General features: G+C 37.9%; 1 protein-coding gene across 1 annotated transcript in view; it reads right to left on the bottom strand.

Moving 5' to 3' along the window:
* The window catches only part of LOC140522793 (maestro heat-like repeat-containing protein family member 1), a 128,899-nt gene that overhangs the window by 541 nt on the left and 108,014 nt on the right, over positions 1 to 20,344 (bottom strand). The window contains 8 exon segments of the mRNA XM_072638051.1: positions 7 to 97; positions 5,515 to 5,578; positions 6,589 to 6,658; positions 9,798 to 9,929; positions 12,255 to 12,404; positions 15,664 to 15,843; positions 18,157 to 18,309; positions 18,690 to 18,804. Of these exon segments, the coding sequence (XP_072494152.1) occupies positions 7 to 97; positions 5,515 to 5,578; positions 6,589 to 6,658; positions 9,798 to 9,929; positions 12,255 to 12,404; positions 15,664 to 15,843; positions 18,157 to 18,309; positions 18,690 to 18,804 (955 nt within the window).

The raw sequence follows: 20,344 nt of genomic DNA on the forward strand, positions 1-20,344 counted from the left end.
ACATACTTCTGATGAGTTTAAGGGGGTGACAGCAGCGGACAAATTTGATTCTTGTCCTCCCCCCTCCAACCCTGTCCGGAACCCTTGGGCTCCAACTCTACTTTTGAAAAAAGAGTGACTAACAAAGTAGCTTACGTCAGATAGACCCCTGCTTGTATTTGTGGAGGGCAGGAACTATTCAACTGTGTCAATGAATCTCCAGATCCTGAACCATCCATAGTCGATGTTCAATGATGAATTTATTCCTTCCATTTCTGTGTTCTCCAGCCTCTCCCCCCACAACAATTCTTCAATTTCTCCCTTTCTACTGTCTTTAATTTCTTGCTACCTGGAAATATATCTACTGGCTCATTACTCATTATCTGGAAACACTTGTTTTTCTTATCTCTAAAAAAACCTCACTTAACCCTCTCATTACCTCAAGTTAGTATCCTATACCTCTCCTCCTTTTCACAGCCAAACTCCTAGAAAAAGAAAAACTTTCTATTGTCTTTGCTTCCATTTCTTCTCCTCTCACTGCTTCTTAACATCTTGTCATCTAGTTTCTGATTTCTTCACATTTAAAAGTACTCTCTCTGAAGTTACCACTGATCTTAATAGCCAAACCCAATGAATTTTTTCTCAATCCTCATCTTTCTTGATCTCATCATCATGCAAGAAAGCTTTTGGCTAGGGCTGTAACTTGTTTATGCTCCAACTTAGTTTGAGCGAGGACCTCAGTGTCTGGTACCTTATTCTACCAGATGATCCTCAGAATCTTCCTAAGACAGTTCAAATGGAAGCGATTCAGTTTCCTGGAATGGTGCTGGTAGACTGTCCATGTTTCACAAGCATATAACAATGATGTCAGCACAACGGCTCTGCAGACCTTCAGTTTGGTAGTCAGTCTAATACCTCTTCTCTCCCAAATGGTTCTGGAAGAGAAAGTGAGGCTGGTGATCTTGCACAGCCCTCCTTCACTCAAACCAAATTCAACTGCAAGTCATGTCATCAGCATCTTCATGATGTCATGGTTCTCTTTGAAAACAAAGGACAAACATAAGCTTTATAGTATTACCTCTGAATGATTGGACTCCCTCAGATGGAAAAACACTTGGGCACCTAAACTCCCCACTAGACCCACATTGTTCTAATAAATCACTGTGATAGTGGAGTACTTAAGTCCCTATCTCTTGCCACCCTATTTTGACTTTAATCCCTTGCAACTCTTCCAATTTCATGGGTCATAGTGTGACCTTTCCAAATTACTGTCTCTGACCAAGAAATCTCCCTTTTTTGGTTGAAGGCCAAATTTCAGCATAAAGGAAACGTAGGATGTGAAAATTTGGGATATCCACTCCAAATATTCACACAGACTATTTGTGCCCAACCTGTAGTAGAGCATTCCAAGCTTGGATTGGTCTGATCGCCACAGTCAAACACAGTGAAATTTCACTTTATCATGGTGATGTCATTTTGGTCCTCTTCAAATACCCTTTACTGATGTACGCATGCCATGCTGAGTGGTCCTGTGCCAGTGTCTCCCATGTTGCACAGTCAAATCCAAAGTTCTTGAGAGAGACCTTGACAGTGTCCTTGTATTGCTTCTTCTGACCACCATGGGATGGCTTGCCCCATGCGAGTTCCCCATAAAACAGTCTTTTTGGCAAGCCTACATTTTGGATTCAAGCAATGTGGCCAGCCCATCGAAGGTGCACTCTTTGAAGCATAGTTCAGCTTGAGCAAAGATTTCAGGGTTGCTAGTCAAAGGAGAAACAGTTACTATTGACATTCCCTCTGAGGCAGGAAAGCCCAAAGTACGAGCATTAAGTGGAGCTTGGGTAGGGACCTATTGTGGTTGAATCTATGAGCTTGATAATGAAATGGGTGAGGAAAGAAAAAGAAAGAGAGAGAGAGAGAGAGAGAGAGAAGGAGGGAGGGACCGGAGGGAGGGAAGGAGGGAGAGGGAGGGAAGGAGGGAGGGAGGAAGAAACAGGAAGGCAGAAATCTAGCCAGTGAACTCCAAGATAACTTGGGGAACTTCGGGCCTTTTGGGTAACTCAACTCATCCTCTCCCTCTCCTTCTATCATAAGGCTATATAACTGTATGTGTCACTATGATGTAAAAAGGAAGATTCACTGGAATGTTGGAGTGTTGCCATTTGAGCAAACCCAAGTTTCCATACTGAAGGGACTCAATCACAGGGTGGTGCTATGAGTCTGGGAAACTGCATGTATTTTTGTGTAAAGTGGGATTTAAAGTGGGATTTTTGGGTAAAGTGGATTCCCACACCAGTAACCCCAAGTTTGTTTTCCTTCTAAGGAGAGTCTAAACCAAATAATGAGGCTGGAATCTTGTGAAATGTGAGACTCATTGGAGAGAAAGGAGAATTACATTGATTATTTATGGGCTAGTGTGAGTTCTGTGGATTTTTTCCCCACAAGTTGCCCCGTATCTGGTGTCTTTGTTATTAAATGGAATACTTTTTTACTTAATTCTGTGAAAATCTATATAATGTATATTGTGTTTTCCTAGAGAAAACTCTGCGTAGAGGAATAATGAGAGAGAAAAGTCAAAGCTATTTTAAGGCCACCCCCAAGATTAGACCTAATCCCTGTAAACTTGGAATTTGATAGTTCTGAGCCACAGATATTTGTCCATTATTTTTTGGAGTAACCAACACATTTTTAAGTTTTCAGAAGACTGGGAATTGAGGTGACAGGAGTGGAGAGCACTACAGTGACCGATTGATGCTTTAAACTTCACAGTAATATTATACAAAATTAAGGAATCCCAAGCTCTCATCCTTTGAAGTTCTATCCAGTTATCATTAAGAAACATTCTCCAAGCAGTTATATTTGGCCTCACCCAAAGAGACTGGAAAAATTGCACATGTTGGTCCAGCAGAGCACTGAAGATATTTGAACTCATGAAGATGAGCCTTCTTGACTCCAGGCTTAGCACTCTATCCATTGCACCACCTATCTGCTCATTGATTTACTCTAGTTAGGTGAATAAGACTATGGAAAATGAATGGAAACCATAAGGAGAATATATTTATCTATATAAGGAAGAATGCCCCAATAATTTAAACTGTGAAGAAATGGAATGAGTTACTTCATGAAGAAGTAAGTGTTTCATCAGTAGAAGTGTTCAGAAAGAGGTTCCATAAATACCTCTCCAGGATGTTGTAATGATCCTCAAATTATGATCTACAGATCACTGGGACCCTTTTTATGATCAAGTGTGGGTCACTGTGAGACCCTATTCAGGTCAATTCATCTGTCTTTTTTTTTTAACAAGTCGTTGACTTACCCTCAAGTAGGGTAAGTCACCTGCACATACCATGACACAGCTTCTTTTTAAAATTCAAAATTTTATTTAATTTTTAATTTATGGAATAAAAAAGCAATTCCTTAATGTAGTATAATAAAAAGATGATTGCACATGAAACTACAAATCAATTATGTACAACTTACTATTCCTTTTAAATATATAAAAAAGTTATCATGTAAATTTCTTTTTTTCCATCTTTTCTTTCTTCCCCCCAGAGATGGTGAACATTAGACACAAATAAGTATGTGTACATGTATGTATGTATATAGGTGTGTGTATACGTATATATTTATATTTATCAATTCTATCTCTGGATACAGATAGCATCTTTCCTAATATGTCCTTTATAGTTATTTGGGGTGCTTATAATAATCAAAATGACTTATTTGCTCAAAGTCATTCTTAAAACAATATTGCTGTTACATGGCACATAAGTTGGTTAAATACCAGTCATGGACAATCCTATAGTCAAGTTCTACCAGTGAAGTAGTTATGGGGTAGGTTGTCATCCATAATATGGAATATTGAAAATTATGACAGAGAAGCTCAGGGTCACTCGAGGATGGGATGCTGAAGAGAACAGAATCCATATTTCCTTATTCCAAAATATGGGGTTCAGCTGTGTATGCAATCCATGGATGACTTCTGCTGCCCACTGAAAGTCTAGTTCAAATAATATGGCTAGTGAGCAGTAACCACCATGGAGCACAAAAGATAAGATGTACAATCCCTGCTTGCCCATCATTGCTTTTTACCTGCCTTACTTTCTAGGTTTGATCTCTTATCCTACTGCACCGATTACTCTCTATAATGTGGCAGCCAAAGCTATGTGTGAAGGTCTTTAGTATATGGACTGCCCCCACGCCCACAACTGCTATTGCTAGCTACACTTAGTGAGTTAAGTGTCACAGGAACATAAGTGCTCTAGCCAGGGTAATAAATCTAGAAAGCATCAGAGGTAGGATTTGAACCAGATCTGTAAGCTTGAAACTCAACCCATTATGCCAGTTGCTTCAAGCAAAAATCTGAAAAAAATCACAATCAATCATTAATATTTAATGATATGATTTAAATTCATATAAGCATCATCAAAGTAACAAATAGTTATTTTCCCCTGGATAACTGAATTTATAAAATACCCTGTTCTGACCCTGACCCACAACCCCTCTTTTCTTCATTGTTTTTGGGTCAGTCATCATGCCTTCCTAGAATCTCTAAAGCTTGCTAGGAGTCACGAAGGCCATTCTATTTTTCATGAAGGGGCTGAAAAAGCTTCTTCTGAATCTGGAATAGGAGCCTTTTGGTTATGGAGTGGCCAGGGGTATGTCTTCATCACAGAGTTCTTATATCCAGGACTGGGCTATAGCCTGGAATGTAGAACAGTAAAAATTTAGCATGAAATTCTTAACATGCATAAGACCTGTCACTTTTTCCCTGGAATTCCCTCTATCCCCACCCCAAATTATCCCCTCTAAACCAATATATAAAGCCAAGATTCTACAATTGTCCACAAACCCCAGCTTTTTGAGGGTTACATCTCATGCCACCAGCAATCTGGGCAAATAATATACAACTTGGAAGGAAACACAAATGTAACTTTGATTTGGAGAAAGCAAGAGGATTTAGTAGCCTGGACAATGAAATTAAGGTTTATTTCAATGATTGGTGTGGATCATAGGTTTACAAGGGGTTGCCCAGAGAGGTGTCCAAAGTTGCTTAGGTAGTTAGTAGGCATAGCTGGGATTTGAACTCATACCCTTTGACAGAAATTCTCTTTCCACTAAACACATCACCTCCATTATTTTTCTCCTATGGTGTGGCCCAGAGTAGGGATTCAATGAATGCTTGGTGAACACATACTATTGAAACTGCTCGTGAAATGTTTGCTAGTGAAGGCATCTGCAGGCAAGCTGTGGATGGCAGTCAGTCCTTCAGAAATTATTCATTTCTTACTAGCTTGGTCTTCAGGTGGGTTGAATAGACCACCATCCTCTCTACCCCGCTCCAGTCTTATACATTGCTTAATTTGCTAAGTGAATCATTCATTCATTTGTTCATTCATTCAAAGAGAGTACAAGACTTAACTTGAGCCCAAACTGGATCAAAATAACATCAATTACAGATAAGTAAGGTTTGATGAAGATTTTCTGTATGTGCTTGAGCATTAGGAATTTAAGCTCCTGGACACAAGAACTTACAAGTCCAAGAACTCCTTGAAGCTCCCAGATGTGGGGATTTTCATATCCTGTTGCTCCATGAAACCTGAGAACCACACAACAAGAGGCAGAGTTATTTTTTGTTATTGTTGGGGGTTTGTTTGACTCCAGAACTGAGTATGGTGCCTTGCCTGTTATAGGTACTTAAGACATATTCAGATTGGTTTGGATTTAGCAGTTAAGGACCAAATCACTCTAGAGATGTGACTGAGGAATGTGAGTAAAAAGGAACAGGAATCCTTTGGGGCATTTGACTTTTTATTCCCATAAAATGATTTGAAGATCACCTTACACATGATGCTCTACAGAAAACTATATATAAAAAGGCACCACCTCTGTGCCGATGAGAGCATCTCATTATTCCTCTTCACATACCTTATGGACCAGTCAAATTGACCTCCTTGATATTCCTCACACAGGACATTTTTTCTTCTTGTTCACATAATATTCCATCTCCCATACCTATTCATGGGCAATATGTTATTCCTTATGCTAGAATGCAAGTCTTTCTGTCTATAACTCTTAGAATCCATGGTTTATTTTAAAACTGAGGTAGAGTCATAGCAACTTCCTATACAAGGCCTTTCTGATCGTTCTAGTGACAACTGTAAAAAATTATATTTTGATAGGGAGTACAGAGTAGGCAGGAGTGAGGAACCTGTGACTAGAGAGCTGATCTTAATGCCAGGAAAATCTGAATTTTCTTCTATGTATACGTTTACATGAACGTATTGTATCCCTCAATAGAAAGTAAACTCCTGGAAGGCAGGGGATACTTCATTTTTACCTATGTATCCCCAATATCTAGCATAGTCCTAGTAGACCCTTATTAAATACTTTATGATTGAATGAATTGTAAAAACTTGCTCTTAAAGATAAATTTTTATTTCATCTAGGAAATTCCATTCTCAAATGTTAATGTATCTCTTTTAATGGCATTTTTTTTTTAACATTCTATGTGTGGGAATTCAGGGCACCAAAAACACATGTGGTCTGCTTCACAGTTTTTCCTAGAATCAACCCTATTATTTTCAGAAAGAAAGTTTTTTTGCTCACAGCGGATCTCAGCAGCCGACACTACTTTCGACATTAATGTTTCATCTTCGTTTTCTGAATACTCCTCCATCTAGAAGATACATACAAATACTCCATATTCAATTTCCCTAGATATGCCAGTCACTGGTTATTTTATTAGGGCAGTAGACAAAAATAAGTGATCCCTTCTGAAGTGGTGTATAACACTCTGTAACACCTTTGATTCAAGGAGTGATACAGACCATGTTCACAATCAGCTCTGATTGACTGATTCAAGCAAGAAGTGTTCTTACTTAACAAAAGTAATTACTTTTAAGTGGAGTGAAATAATCAATGGAGTCTCTTCCTTATAAACCCATCCTTTAAAAAAAAAAAACAATTCTACATCATCTTATATTCTTTTATCACCTGGCCTAGCTCTTTTACTATCTATCAAAAATAATATGCTAATTCCCATCTCCATGCTTTTGATTGTGTTCCCTCTGTTAGAAATGCTTTTTCCTTTTTCCTTCCATTTACATAAATGCTACCTACTCTCCAGTTTACATCCTTACCTCCTCCAAAAGTCTTTAAGGTCTTGAGGAGTTCATTTCCACCTGAACTTTTACAGCATTTTTTTTTTTAGCATATACCACACAACTGAGCATTTCATCATCATTATTATTAAAATACTTTTTTTTGCAAGAGCAGAAGAATCTGAACCTATATTTTCATGTGTCTAACTCCCAGCATCAAAACTCTCTCCACCAGCGTACTTCAGCAATTCATTTATAACCGAGAGGTGCCTAAGTGAACTGAATGGCTTAATGATTTGCCTGTGGCTATGTAGATAGTATTCATTGTGACTTTCACCATCACAGTTTCAATATATCATGGATTGACATATGAAATTAAATGGAAATTGTTTTTGGATTTTTGTGAAAGTCTCAGACAATGCACAAAGGCCAGGAGATAACACAGAAAATGTTCAGAAACTCAGAAATGTATAAAATATATGTATAGCATTGTATTATCTCAATAATTTCATTTTTAATACCATAATAATTCAGACTTCTCTGGCACAAAGGGAGGTCAAAATATTTTATATGGATTTTCTGGATCGCAGGGGGTGGGGAGTGGATGCTACACCTTTAATCCCTGAAATGTGGAGGGGATAACTGTACTTCAGGGGATGGATCTTCTTGGCTTAGAGATTGGCTTTCTATTATTACTTTACCTCTATATGAATTATACTATCCAGTGATGTACTGGAAAATGTTTAACTATTGGCTCTCCCAGGGAAAAATATTGTGAGGATGATATTTTTAAGTTTCATCTGTATTATTATACTTTTCCTCCATCACTTAAAGTCCTGACAGTCAACCAAAAAATAAATCAAACTCTGATTTGTTGTGTTTGCTGATTTATGAGGTGTAAATAGAAGTTCACACTGAAAATTTAAAGTTACCTGTTGTGAGCTGGTCTAGACTGGCTCCAACTGTTATCTAATTTATTTCATAGAATCCTAGACTATCTATTGGTAGATATTGTAGAAGACACTGTGTCCAAATCCTATCTGAAATATGAACTCCCTCTTCAATAGCAGTTCTCAAACCTCTTGGTCCCAGGATCTCTTTTATACTTTTAAAAATTATTGAGGACTAAACAGCGTTTGCTTATGTGGGTTTTATCTATTGCTTTTTACCATATTAAAAATTAAAAGTGATACATTTTTGAAATAAATTATTTCACCTAAAGTAACAATTACATGCAATTATCACTAGCATTTCTAATAAACAATTACTAGGTTTCCCAAAACAAAAAAATGAAAAAACAACATGATTACACATATATAACCTATTTCAAATTGCTTATCATCCTAGGGAGGGGGGAGATGAGAGAAGGACGGAGAAAATTTGGAACTCAAAATTTTGAAAAAAGAATACTAAAATTGCCTTTACATGTAATTGGGAAAAATAAAATATTATTTAAAATAATGAAAAGAATGTCATTGCTTTACACACTTTTTCATATCTCTTTAATGTCTGGTTTAGTAGAAGACAGTTGAATTCTCGTATCTACTTTGGCATTCCATCTGTTGTAATATATTGTTTCAGCTGAGGCATATGAAGGAATTCCAGACTCAGACAGATATGTGGTTAGAAAAAGGAGTATTAGTAGGCAGATAATGACTTAGCATAGTTATGACAGTAGTTCTGACCTCTTGGCAAGAGTCTGTGGGACCCATCGGAGTCTGTAGATTATAATTTGAGGACCATTACAACATCCCAGAGAGGTATTTATGTAGCCTTTGTCTGAACACCTCTACTCACTATTTCATCAGGTAGCATATTCTATTTCTGTACAGTTTTAATTATTAGGCACTCTTCCACACACACTCACACACATATATACACATATACATGTATATGCATATATACATATACACATATACATACTATAGAGAGAATATATGTGTATGTATGTATGTATATTCTCCCTATAGTTTCCATTCGTGTGCAATAGTCTTATTTACCTTACTAGAGATAATCAATGGGCAGTAGGTGGTGTAGTGGATAGAGTGCCCAGCCTGGTGTCAGAAAGACTCTTTCTGAGTTTAAATCTGGCCTCCGATACTTACTAGCTGTGGAACATCCTGGCAAGTCACTCAACCCCTTTTGCCTCAGTTTCTTCATCTGTAAAATGATTTGGAGAAGGAAATGGCAAACCACTCCAGTATCTTTGCAAAGAGAATCTTAAATAGGGTCACAGAGTCAGACACGACGAACAACAGAGCCCATCAAATGATCAGTCAACAAGCGTTTATTCACCACTAAACTATATACCAGACAATATAAGCTCTTGAGAAGAAGAAACATGTTTTATCTTTCTTTGCTGTTCCCCCTCCCAAAAGTAACATGTTCTGATACAGAGTAATTAAACATTAGAGTTATAAATACTTTTTGATGGTTGACTGATGTCAGCAGTGGGAGTAACCCCAAACAATTCAAGTCTCTGGTAGCTACTTAACTTTCTATGATACTGTTTTCTTTTGCTTTCAGAATGTTAACTAATTAAAAAATGATCGTGAAATGATTTCCTGTGTGAGCTTCTCATTCTCATTTAGTTAGCTTCATGATATCTCTAGCAAAATTACTGCTGAATAAAATAGGATTAATTCTGCCATTCCCCATGTCTCTTCTCCCCAGTATTATCAGTCCTGGCAAGTCAAATCAAGCATACTTACTCACCAGGAGATCGTAGACTTCACCATAAAATTGGGGGAAGTTGATTTCTCCCTCAGGTTGAAAATTCTTTAGGAATTCCCTAAGCGGTTTTGACCGGAGGAATGAAGAGCAATCCCTAAGTACAATTGTGGAACTCTGAAAGAAGTGGAATTACTGCATCAGGGAATTCAACAACCCAGTTACTGCAAGCAACATGAAGTGCGGTATGGCAACTATTGCAATAATCAATCAATCAATCAACAAATATTTATTAAGACCGGACTTTGTGTCAGGCACAATACTAAACTCTGGGGATGCAAAGAAGAGCAAAAAAAAAAAAAAGTATTCCCTGCCCTCAAGGAGCTTACATACTGATGTAATTCATACTATCCTCCACCACACAGCTACCAAAGGAATATTCTTGGTTTTTTCCCCTCAGTTACATGTGGAGACAATTTTTAATGTTCCTTTTTTTTAAATTTTGAGTTCTGAATGTATCCCTCCCTCTCTCTCTTCTTCTCTCCCTGAGATAGGAAGCAATCTGATATAGGCTGCACAATTATGTGAAACATTTCCATACCATTCATTTCATGGAAGAAAATTAGAAAGATACAAAAAAAGGAAGAAAGGAAGGAAGGAAAGAAAGAAAAAAAGAAAGAAGGAAGAAAAGAAGGAAGGAGAATGAAAGAAAGAGACAAAAAGGAAGGAAGAAAAAAGAAGGAAGGAAGGAAGAAATAATAAGCTTTGGTCTGTATTCAGACACCATCAGTTTTTTCTTTGGAGGCAGATAGCATGCTTCATCATGAATCCTTTGTGATCGACTTGGAGCCTTGCATTGCTGAGATTAACTAAGTCATTCACAGTTGTTCATAAGTACAGTATTATTGTTAACTGTATACCAAGGGATATTCTTTTTTTATTTTTTTGAGGCACTGGAGTTAAATGACTTGCCCAGGGTCACACAGCTAGTAAGTGTCTGAAGGCACATTTGAACTCAGATCCTCCTTACTCCAGAGCCAGTGCTCCATCCACCATACCACCTACTTGCCCTAAAGGGATATTCTTAAAGTATAGCTCTTAGCTCATTATCTTTTTGCTGAAAATGTTCCTAGGGAATCCTATTGCTTGGAGGGCAAAATACAAATACCTTTGGTTGGCATTTAAAGCCCTTCACTATTTATCTCCAGAGGATTTTTCTAACTTTATGAATTGTTCTCCTTCACACATTCTGTGTTCTAGCCAAAATGGACTCTTTGCTGTTCCTCATACATGACATTCCATTTCTTGTCTTTCTACTTTTTCAGTGTTTCCTATGCCTAGAGTACGTCATTCTCATGTCTACGTCTTGGAAACTCTAGATCTTTTTATAGGTTTTTAAATGAGACTTTTATTGATCCTAACATGACCTCCCCTCATTCCCATGAATTGCTTCATAGATATTTATGTGTACATACATGTGTTTATTTAATTTCCCTTGAGTAAAACATAAACTTCTTGAGGCAAGGACTATTTAGTTCCTGCTTTTACTGCCAAATACCTCACACATATTTGGTGATGATTATTCATTGACTGAGAAGAGAAAGACTTAAAATCAGGAGAGACCTGGTTCTGACTCCTGGATGAAAAAAATCTTTAATGGCTCACAATTTCCTTCAGGATGAAATATAAAATCCTCTGTCTAGTTCAATTGTTTTCCAGTTGTGTCTGACTCTCTGTGACCACATTTTTGGACATTTCTTGGCAAAGATACTGGAGTAGTTTATTATTTCCTTTTCCAGGTCATTTTACAGGTAAGGAACTAGGCAAGCAAAGTTAAGCACTTGCCCAGGATTACACTGCTAGGAAGTGTCTGAGGCCAGATTTGAACTCAGGAAGAAGACTTCCTGACTTCAGGCCCAACACTTTAACTTCTATGCCACTTAGTTACCCATTTAGAGCCCTCTAAAGTATGATTTCTACCTACTGTTCCTTCTCTTTTCTCTTTATTGGCCAAACTGGCCATACATGGTTATCCTATCTCCTACATCTGAGACTTTGCATAGATACTCTCTCTTGTCTAGAATGTTATCCTTCCTTATTTCCACTTATCACAACCCCTAACTTCCTGCAAAACACAATTTATCTTCAAGGCCTCTTAGAATTCTCCATAACTATTGGGGCTCTCTTCATCTTTTCATAATTTTGTATACTTTTGTATATATCTTGTATTTAATTATCTGCTTAGATTTTCCATTTTGGCATCAGAATGTAAGCTCTTGGAGTTTGGGGACAATTTCATTTTCATCTTTGAATCCCCAGGGCTTAGTATAAAGGCTGGAACACACTAGGTCCTTAATAATTTTTCATTGAATTGTGTTGAATCAGTTGGGATATTGGAGGGCCTCTGCAGGAGAAATTCTTATGGTCCTCCATCAAAAGTAGCCTACTTCTGAGTAACTGAGCCTGGCTATCCCATTTCCAACAATACTCAGTTGTTCTTACTTGAACTACTCGGGGGTCGTTGTCTTTTAGAAGGATCAGAAGTGAACCCAAGCTTTTCTCTACTTGATCCACAAACACAGGTCTTTTATGGACAAAACAGAGCAGGTGACCATAAAGAGTGACAGCAGCAAGGCGTATGGCAGTTATCTCCTACAGAAACAAGATGGAGCAAAGATAACAATTCGTGGTGATAACTTTTCTCCACTAGTATGATAGCCAGGAAGTGTGATCTCTGTGCAATAAAGAGGACTTATCATAGTTGCATCCTGCAGTGGGGAAACTCAAAGTTTCTTGCTACTTGGGGGCAAACTGTTAGTACATTAACACACTTGGATTGTAATCTTGAGACTGGGGTCCTGCATCGTATCTGGTTCTGCATTCTCAGTGTCTAGTACAGTTCTGTGCACTAATAGGTGCTTCATAAATGTTTGTTAAGCTGAACTGAATCGAACTGACCATAGCAAACTGCTCTTTTGAGGGAGGAGAGAAAGCACGGCTTGGCTGATAGAGAGGATAGAGAACTGTTGGACAAAGGAAGACCTGGGTTCAACTCCTGCCATTGACATATGCTGGTTGTCTTTATACTAGTGGAGATCTCTGTGCAATAAAGTGGACTTAGTATAGTTGCATTCTGCAGTGGGGAAACTCAAAGTGTCCTGCTACTTGGGGGCAAAGTTTCAGTACATTTACACTCTTGAATTGTAAGACCTCCCAGTATCATAAAAAAATTCTCCAAGATGAGTTGAAGAGCAAGTGCTGATCTACAAGGGGGATTTACTTGATTGGGAATTTTGCATACCTATGAAATCTCACTTTTGATCAAATTAAATAATAAACTTTTTTTGAGGGACATCTTTTATTTTCAAGTTTATTTATTTTTAGTTTTCAACATTCACTTTCATAAGTTTAAAATTTTCTCCTCCTCCTTCTCCTTTCACCTTTCCAAGATGGCCTGCAATCTGATATAGGCTTTGCATTGTCATGTTGTGCAGAAGAACTAAGACATCTTTGTAAGAACCCACAATAGAAAAAATAACCCTATGAGTTAAAATATCAAATCCAAATTTTTTCTGCTTGAAATTCAAGTACCACACCCACCCCCCATCAATTACTGCTCCCTAGGAAAACTTAACAGAAATCTGCAGTGGAGCAGTCTTCGCTTGGGACATCCCCTCTACTTTCTTTCCAGTAGAAAACTCCGCTCTGCCCTTGGAACCTCCTGGGTTTTTATAGGCCAGATTAAGCCTTTTCTTTCTGGGTTCCAGGTCTCTGCAGCACTTCTCAGACATCTCCAGTCCATGCCATCTTTTGTGTGGCACACAGGCTCTCATCATAAATTTCCACTTCTGCTTTATGTGATATCTTTCTTCACTTGAGAGTAGGTATCATTTAGCATAAATATCATCTGTATACTTAGCAAATGCCAGGCACATTGTCCTTCAGTTGTTTCAGTCATGTCTGACTTTTTATGACTCCTTGTAGGGTTTTCTTGGCAAAGATACTGGAGTGGTTTGCCCTTTCCTTCTCCAGATCATTTTACAGATGAGGAAACTGAGGCAAACAGGGTTAAGTAACTTGCCCAGAATTACACAGCTAGTAAGTGTCTGAGGCCAGATTTGAATTCAAGAAGAAGAGTTTTACTGACTTTAGGCTCAGCACTGCATCCACAGCACCACTTGACACATAGCAAGTGTTTAATAAATTGTATCTATCTAGTCTCTGTAAATCATATCACCTTCCAATAATAATAGGGAATATAGTCAAAAGATTTCCTTGGGGTGTAAATATTTCTGCTCTTATAGGTAGTGGATATGAGATGGTAAGGATCTGGGGGCTAGTCAAGGGTAGTAATTAGCTGGGTATACTTAAGGGAAAGTGGATCAGGTAGGAACAGTCACTTTTCTAAACCTTCAGGTTATATCAGTAGCTGCTGCAAGAGAAAGCCTGAGAAGATATTCCTAAATCTGTGAACTAACCCCACCATGATGACTCAGGATTTTCCAGGACTCTTTTTTAGTCATTTGTGTTGTGTTACCTGGTGATTGTCTTGTGTGTGTTCCCTTGTCCAAGTCTTATTCTGTCCATGTCTAGATGGGCAAACCACTTAGATGTTCAGGAGTGTGTAATTATAAGGGAATGGCTAATATTTAGCTGAATGTTGCCGACCTGGCATTTCCTCCTAAGACCTTTTTCCTTTCCCCAAAGTCAAGCCTGTAGCAAAGACCTTTGACATCACAAACTTTATTCCTTATTATTCTCCTTATTATACACTCCTTATTATACATTCCTTATTATTCTCCTTATTATACACTCCAAGCAAAACTGCTCACCATCATTTCCCTTCACACGCATGACTTTTGAGATTTCTTATTCTTGTGTCAGAAGAAGTGAGGTAGTATGATGGAGTGGATAAATCTTTGGCTCTGACATTAGAGGATCCCCTGTTCAAATCTGGCTTCTGATACTCATTGTGTAAGCTGGGGCAAGTCAATTAACCTATATCGGCCTCAGTTTTTTCATCTGTAAAGTAAAGGGGTTGGGTCCCCTCCTTTTCTAGATCTATGATTTTATAATTTTCTGAGTAATTGACAAAACACATAAATGATTTTAATCAAAACCTGACTAAATTTCTATGCATGTAACTTCCCCTGATTAACCTTCTCTTCTCTTGGAGTAGTAAGAGCCTTTTTATTTTTTGTCACTTTATCCATTATTCTGTATTTATTTTCCACATTGTTTTGTAAACTTTAAGTAGATATACATGCCTGCAACTGGATTATAAGTTAAATTATAAATGTAAATTATAAATTCTATTACAACAAGGACCCCATCTTACTTTTTTTTGGCAACAAAGTGTTCAATTTTTCTGGTGTATAGTGAGCACAAACTATGATTGACTGACCAACACTACATGTGCTGCTGAGGGAAAAAGGAACATTGGAAAACTGAATTGACATTTACTTATAAGTCTTTATCATCAAGATTATTGAAATGGAAAACCACTCTATTATCTTTGCCAAGAAAATCCCAGATGGGGTAATGGAAGGTCAGATGCAAATGAAATGATTCAATTACCTCCGAACTCTTGAACTCAAGCTATCTGCCAGATTCATCCTTCCCTTTCCAACCCTGTTCTAGGAGGGATTTTAGGTATTTAACACCATGGCTAGCCACTTATAATATTGTAAGTAATCACAAATATTTTTACTTAAGGTGATTCTGACAGGTTATTAGTGAAATTAAAATGGGTAAAGCTAGGGACAGGTAGCCAGTAAACTACTTCAGTAAATATGGTTTTGTTTTTTTTAATAAAGTCTCAAAATCATTAAACTGTAACTCACAAAGGATAACCACCAGTAATTGCTTAATAGATAAGGAGGCAGATCTTCTTCCTCCTCTGTACACTTACATCTCGCAATAATGCTCTGATCTGGAAAACTAACTGTAGAACAGTATACTGCTTCAAAGTCTTCAGGAAGGGGATAAATTTCCCAAGCACAATTAAGGTTTCTTCAATGACTTGTGGGTCACAGGTCTCACACAGAGCATCTGTTAATACCTTAAAAATTATCTTCTTATGTTTGGGTGCCTATAAAAGAATGGGATTCAAATTCATTCCAATAGCACAGGATTTTCTATAATCTCTTCTTTGAAATTTTAGAGTCTATAACCCAAATCCCACTACTAAGGTGGAGATGGCTTTTCTCCATTTCTTAGTGCCAAAGGCAAAAGATGATGAGGGTAATACTCTACTAATTATATAAATTTCATTTATATATATGTATAAATATATATTCTGTTTATACATGTATAAACAGAAAGAAATCTTAGGCTTAGAAGTAATTTAGTCCAGTCTTCCATCCAACACTGATATCCTTCCTCATTACAATGTAAGTTCCATGGGGACAGGAACTATTTCATTTTTATATTTCTATGTTCAACCCTTAGCACAGAATATAGTAAGTGATTAATACATTCTTATTGATTAAATTATACAATTTCTCTGATATAATAATCATCATCCAGGTTCTGCTTAAAAACTTGCAGTGATGGAGAGCTCAGTACTTTGAAAGAGAACTCACTCCATTGATAGGTCATTCTAATTTTATCATAGAGACCTGAACATCTACCTTTAAATTCCACTTCTTTAGGGAATATGTTGGGAATGTGAGCCAGAATAATATTCTCAAGCAGCCAAATGACCAAAGGAAGAGTGATAGACTAGGAGTCATCAGGAAGTCCTGAGTTGAAATCCTGCCTGAAATAGTGACCCTGAACAATCACTTAGCATCTGTTTGCTTCAGTTCCATCACCTGTAAAATGTGGATAATAAGAGTATCCACCTCATGAGGCTGTCATGAGGATAAAATGAGATAACACATGGAAATCTCTTTGCAAACTTAAAGTACTATCTGAATGGCAGCTATTTTTACTATTCCTACTCAGAAGGAGGGCTATCTGGATGGTATTTATAGTGTAGATTTTATAACAGACTAGCTTCCTAAGAGGTCCCATGTAATACTGGCTTAAATAGTGATAGTGTTGTCTGCTACTGGGTTTAAAAGTGCTAAGGGACACAGGCATATCACAGACTCAAGACTAGGGGTGGGGAATCTGTAGCCTCAAGGCCACATATGACCCTTCAGGTCCTCAAGTGCAAAAGAGCTTCATGGGAGGATCTAGAGGGCCACATGTGGCCTCAAGGCCTTAGGTCCCCCCCATGCCCCAAAACCCCCTTCTACCCCTGGCCCTTGCTCAAGACTATTTAGGTATGGCTCAGCTAAAAAACATACCAGAGGCTCATTTGGGACATTATGGAAGGTTGGGACTCTGAAAGATAAAGGAAGATAAGGAAGTGAATATCTGGCTTTGGAAATGGTGTAAAAACAAACAAGGCTTTCCTTGCCTTTCTCCTGTACCATCACTTAAATAGAACAAATGGCAAACTTCTTACACATATTGGTTGAAATTTTGCTGACTTAAAATTGAAGGGAAAACAGAAAATTGTTCAAATTAAACTATAAAAATGGACTTTATGAAGGACAGTAGATATGATTTGAAGAAGACCATGCCATCAGAGAAATGATGACATGACTTGCACTTGACTTTGTTTTGAGTGAAGGAGGGCTGTGCAAGGTCACCAGACTCACTTCTCCTCCAGAGCCATCTGAATCCAGTGACTAGATATTCATCAAGATGACTGGAGATGACCCAGGATGCACTGGGAGACCTTGAAACAACAAAAATAGAGGAGTCAAGATTGGTAATAACATTACTCCCTCCACTAGATATGTAGATAAATAGACTATGAGCAATAAACAAAACAATTTGGCATTTTCATACCATCAAAATAATTATGGTCAAGACTTGGTAGAATGAAGTTCATGACCAGAATTTGGAAATGGAAACATTTTTGTTGTCATTGCATCATTTCTGTTGTGTCTGACATTTTGTGAGCCCATTTGAGGTTTTCTTGGCAAAGATACTGGAGTGGTTTGCCATTTCTTTCTCGAGCTCATTTTACAGATGAGGAAACTGAGGCAAACAGGGCTTATTAAGTGACTTGACCAGGGTCACATAGTAGTGTCGAGGGGCGGGGGGGGGGGGGAGAAATGCCAACATAAATAAAACAATAACTTTTAGAACTGGAGGAGACCTTAGATACCCCGTCACTTTACAGATTAAAAACTGAGCCCTGAAACATGAAGTCCCTTTCCGAAGTCACCCAGCTAGCAAATGGCAGTGTCAAAATTTAACCCCAGACCCTTTGTGTCTAAATCAATATCCATTGGGTTAGTGACAGCATGAGAACCAGAATTTAGGTCTTTTGAACCAGATTGTTCTCCTTCCTTCACACCACTAGACCTTTCATTAAAAAACAAGAGAACTTATGTAGACTCACTTCCTTAGGTAACCCAACAAGAGCATTTCCCAATGCTCTTACTGCCAGGAATCTGATAATGGGGTTGATGTCTTTGGTTCTTTGTATTTCTAACTTCAGTGCTATGTTCATTGAGTTTTTCTCCAGCTCTCCCATATCCTGGCAACCTAAAAGCTACAGAAGGCAAAATGTAAACATTGTATAATGCTCCAATTAACCCTATATCACAGATTTTTCCTCCCCTACTCCCCACCCCACCTCTACCTCTTAAAATCTTCCAACAAAGCCCAGCTCAAGTGGCCCCCTTCTAAGTGAAGTCTTTCCTGATCCCAGACCCATCCAGTTTCTAGAGCTTTCCATGCAAAATTACTTTGCATTTATTTTGTATTTTATCTTGTATAAACCTATTTATGCATGCATTATCTCTCCTGATAGAATATAAGCTCCTCAAGGGCAAGTGCTGTTTCATTTTTGTCTTTGTATCCCCAGCATCCTAGGCATTTAATAAATCTTTGCTGATTAACCATTCTTTCCTCTCCCTGTCTTGGCCTTACCTCTGAAAATAGGGCAGCGCAGAACATTCTGTATTCATATTCAACAGACTTAAGGAAAGGCAAGGGACTATGTAGCACATTGTGATTTAAGATCTCACGTAACTGGACCAAAGATCTATAATGAAGAGGAACGACAGTAAATGAAGTATTTGGGGGAAACTTACCTATGAGAAGTTCCAATAACTCCTTCCTTTCTGCCCCAGGACTTTGGCAGAATTTCTTTTTCATCCCTTTCTGTACCCAAACATTCCTTGTTTTTATCATTACCATCACCATCATCATCACCATCAGATAACCTTCAGGGTTCTTTGTCTTATACCATTTTCAGCTCCACTTCCAAGAATCATGACTTTGGCCCTTTGGTACTGATATTAACAGATTAATAAGATTTGCAGTGTCACCAACATTGGAACGGAGAGTCTTTCTGAATTTCAGATTTGCTGGGTAAATGTCAGAGGGTGATTGCATAGGCAACTTTCCCAAGCAAAAGTCTCCTTCCAACACCAGAATAAAACCACCCTGAGAATATTCTTTAACATCTGACAAGCTGTGGACAACTGTGGAGGTATTTCAAGTACTTTTACAAATTAAAATTAAAATGGGAAAAACAGATTCTTATCCTTTCCCTCCTCTCCTTACAAACTGGTGAAAGGATTAATTTCACTGTAAGCCTGAACAAGCACCTTTAGTAGCTGCCTTCAGAGCTGGGAGGTCTGCAGCCTAAAGAGGTGAGATGGTGGAAGTGACCTGATGCCTTCATTAAAAAGAGATACGCCAAATGAACAGACCCATAATGCCTAGCTTCAGTCTTTGCAATGTCTTCATATTTCATGAGCAGGGCTCTTCAGAGTGGGGGCTAGTGATACTTCAGGGGCAATGGCTACTGCATATATCAGGAAAGTCCATTAGGTCCTTTATTAAGTACCAACTATGCCAAGCACTGTGCTAAATGATGGAGATACAACTATAAGCAGAAAGAAATCCCTGCCTCAAAGACTCAGACCAGATGATTTAGATGATTCAGATAGTTTCATGCAATGAAAAGTTACCACAGTGGAGCTCAGGCAGTATTTGGAACTCTGTACATCTCTGGTCTCTGTTAGGATGATTAAGGGTAAATGAGGTCAAAGATCCTGGTACTCCTTAAAAGTCAACTTGAAAAATGAGAAACACAATGCCTACAACCAGAGGTGTGTTGGTAAATATTTAACAACTGACTCTCCAAAAAAAGGTATATATACAGACTTTTAAATTTATTTTGCATTATTAACATTTTTATCCTTATTTTAAAAGTCTAGATAAAAAAAATAAAATTCTGACTTGCAGTGTTTGCTAGCTTCTAAGATGTAAATTCTTATACCAAAAATTTAATTAATTCCCCAATTCTGGTTGGAGATGGCACCAGTACAATGATCTAAATGGAAAGAGTCACCACAACAAAATAATTAAAAATGATTGCTACGCAAAGGTTTGGGTTTTATTTTGTTTCTTTTTGGTAAGTCTGTCATACTGTTAACTCACCTACTCCACACACTTTTCCCCCCATTTTTTCCCAAGATAGGTTTAAAGACTTTTTCATGGAAAGAACTAGGTATTATACTTTTCTTCTTACTGGAACAGTACTAGCTAGCTACATGTTATGTGCTTAAGAAATA

Source organism: Notamacropus eugenii, chromosome 2 (genome assembly GCF_028372415.1).
Source record: "Notamacropus eugenii isolate mMacEug1 chromosome 2, mMacEug1.pri_v2, whole genome shotgun sequence".
NCBI classification, from domain to species: Eukaryota; Metazoa; Chordata; class Mammalia; order Diprotodontia; family Macropodidae; genus Notamacropus; species Notamacropus eugenii.